Source organism: Aotus nancymaae, unplaced genomic scaffold (assembly GCF_030222135.1).
Source record: "Aotus nancymaae isolate 86718 unplaced genomic scaffold, 86718_ANA_hifiasm-v0.15.2.pri h1tg000062l, whole genome shotgun sequence".
Taxonomy (NCBI): Eukaryota; Metazoa; Chordata; class Mammalia; order Primates; family Aotidae; genus Aotus; species Aotus nancymaae.
Window position 1 is genome coordinate 23,913,058 of NW_026988476.1, and position 1,592 is coordinate 23,914,649.

Below are 1,592 nucleotides of genomic sequence, written 5' to 3' on the forward strand. Positions count from 1 at the left end.
ATCCAAATGTATGTGGAGTAGAAAGTAATTGCTGGTTACCAAAGACCATATTTAAGGTATTTCCACTTCTATAGCAAGGGGGAAAATAATCAAAGAATGAAAACAAATGAAAAGAGAGAGTCTTAAGCACAATAAAACAGTTTGACAAGCATAAATGAACATCACTGTTAGATAAGCACTCTCTATCAGTTTCGTTAAGGCTTTCATGTATGCTCATTTTACTCATAAGCAAAACTAAGAGAAGAACAAGTAAAAATAAAAATCTTGCATTAAAAGCTAAACTGACAAACAGCGCAGGCTCCTATCCGAGTCCGTTATGGCCACTGCCGCCCTGAGGAGGATGAGGGGGCCCGCACAAGCGAAACTGCTGCCAGGGTCGGCCATCCAAGCCCTTGCGGGGCTGGCACGGCCGCTGGTCTTGGCGCTCCTGCTTGTGTCCGCCGCTCTATCCAGTGGTTTTGGGGTACATGTGAAGAACATGCAAGATTGTTGCATAGTTGTATCACGGACTGATTCACCGAGCCAAACTGTGCACAACTCAGATATTTCTATCCCAAATGTGAATGCTTTAACACGTGAAAACCAAACCAAAGCTTCTATTTCCCAAATCAGTACCACCCTCCCTCCCATGAGTACCAAGAAAAGTGGAGGAGCATCTTTGGCCCCTCATCCCTCTCCTACTTCTCTGTCTCAGGAGGAAGCTGATAACAATGAAGATCCTAGCATAGAGGAGGAGGATCTTCTCATGCTGAACAGTTCTCCATCCACAGCCAAAGACACTCTGGACAATGGTGATTATGGAGAACCAGACTATGACTGGACCACGGGCCCCAGGGACGACGACGAGTCTGATGACACCTTGGAAGAAAACAGGGGTTACGTGGAAATTGAAAAGTCAGTGAAACCTGTTAAGATGCTATCCTCAAATATAGAAGAAGAAGATAGCCATTTCTTTTTTCATCTTATTATTTTTGCTTTTTGCATTGCTGTTGTTTACATTATGTATCACAACAAAAGGAAGATTTTTCTTCTGGTTCAAAGCAGGAAATGGAGTGATGGCCTTTGTTCGAAAACAGTGGAATACCATCACCTAGATCAGAATGTTAATAAGCCAATGCCTTCTTTGAAGATCACCAATGATTATATTTTTTAAAGCACTGTGATTTGAGTTTACTTATTATGTAATTTTATTTGCTTGACTTTTTATATGATATTGTGCAGATGTTTGCCACAGGTAATTGGTACTTAAATGAGAGGTGGATCTCTCTTTTGCCTTGGTGCTTTGGAAATTAAATGTCACAAACAAGGAGTATGTAATTTTTTATCTGTACTTTTAGAGCTGAGTTTGATCAGATGTCCAAAATGTGAGTTAAGCATTACCTTATATTTACACTGTAGTTTTTATTATTTTAGATTTATTATGCTTCCTCTGGAAGTATTAGTGATGCTACTTTTAAAAGATCCCAAACTTGTAACTAAATTCTAACATATCTGTTACGACTGACTCACATTCATTCTCTGCCATTCAAATACTATTTTTTAACCACACATTTTTTTGTGGTCCCAAACTGTAATGTACAAGGAACTATGTG

The 1,592-nt window shown here is 39.6% G+C and overlaps 1 protein-coding gene across 1 annotated transcript; it reads left to right on the plus strand.

Moving 5' to 3' along the window:
• Positions 1-304: 304 nt before the first annotated feature.
• On the plus strand, positions 305-1,361 carry LOC105716456 (keratinocyte-associated transmembrane protein 2-like). The gene is made up of 2 exons (XM_012451083.3): positions 305-455; positions 498-1,361. The coding sequence occupies exons 1-2, from the start codon at positions 317-319 to the stop codon at positions 1,151-1,153; spliced, it is 795 nt and encodes a 264-aa protein (XP_012306506.2). The 5' UTR covers positions 305-316; the 3' UTR covers positions 1,154-1,361.
• The last annotated feature ends 231 nt before the right edge of the window (positions 1,362-1,592 follow it).

Excerpts from the sequence above, each read along its gene's own strand:
- LOC105716456 (XM_012451083.3), top strand. The coding sequence starts at position 317 with ATGGCCACTGCCGCCCTGAGGAGGATGAGGGGGCCCGCACAAGCGAAA. Across the intron at positions 456-497 it reads GTCCGCCGCTCTATCCAGTG|TTGTATCACGGACTGATTCA; the intron begins GTTTTGGGGTAC and ends ATTGTTGCATAG.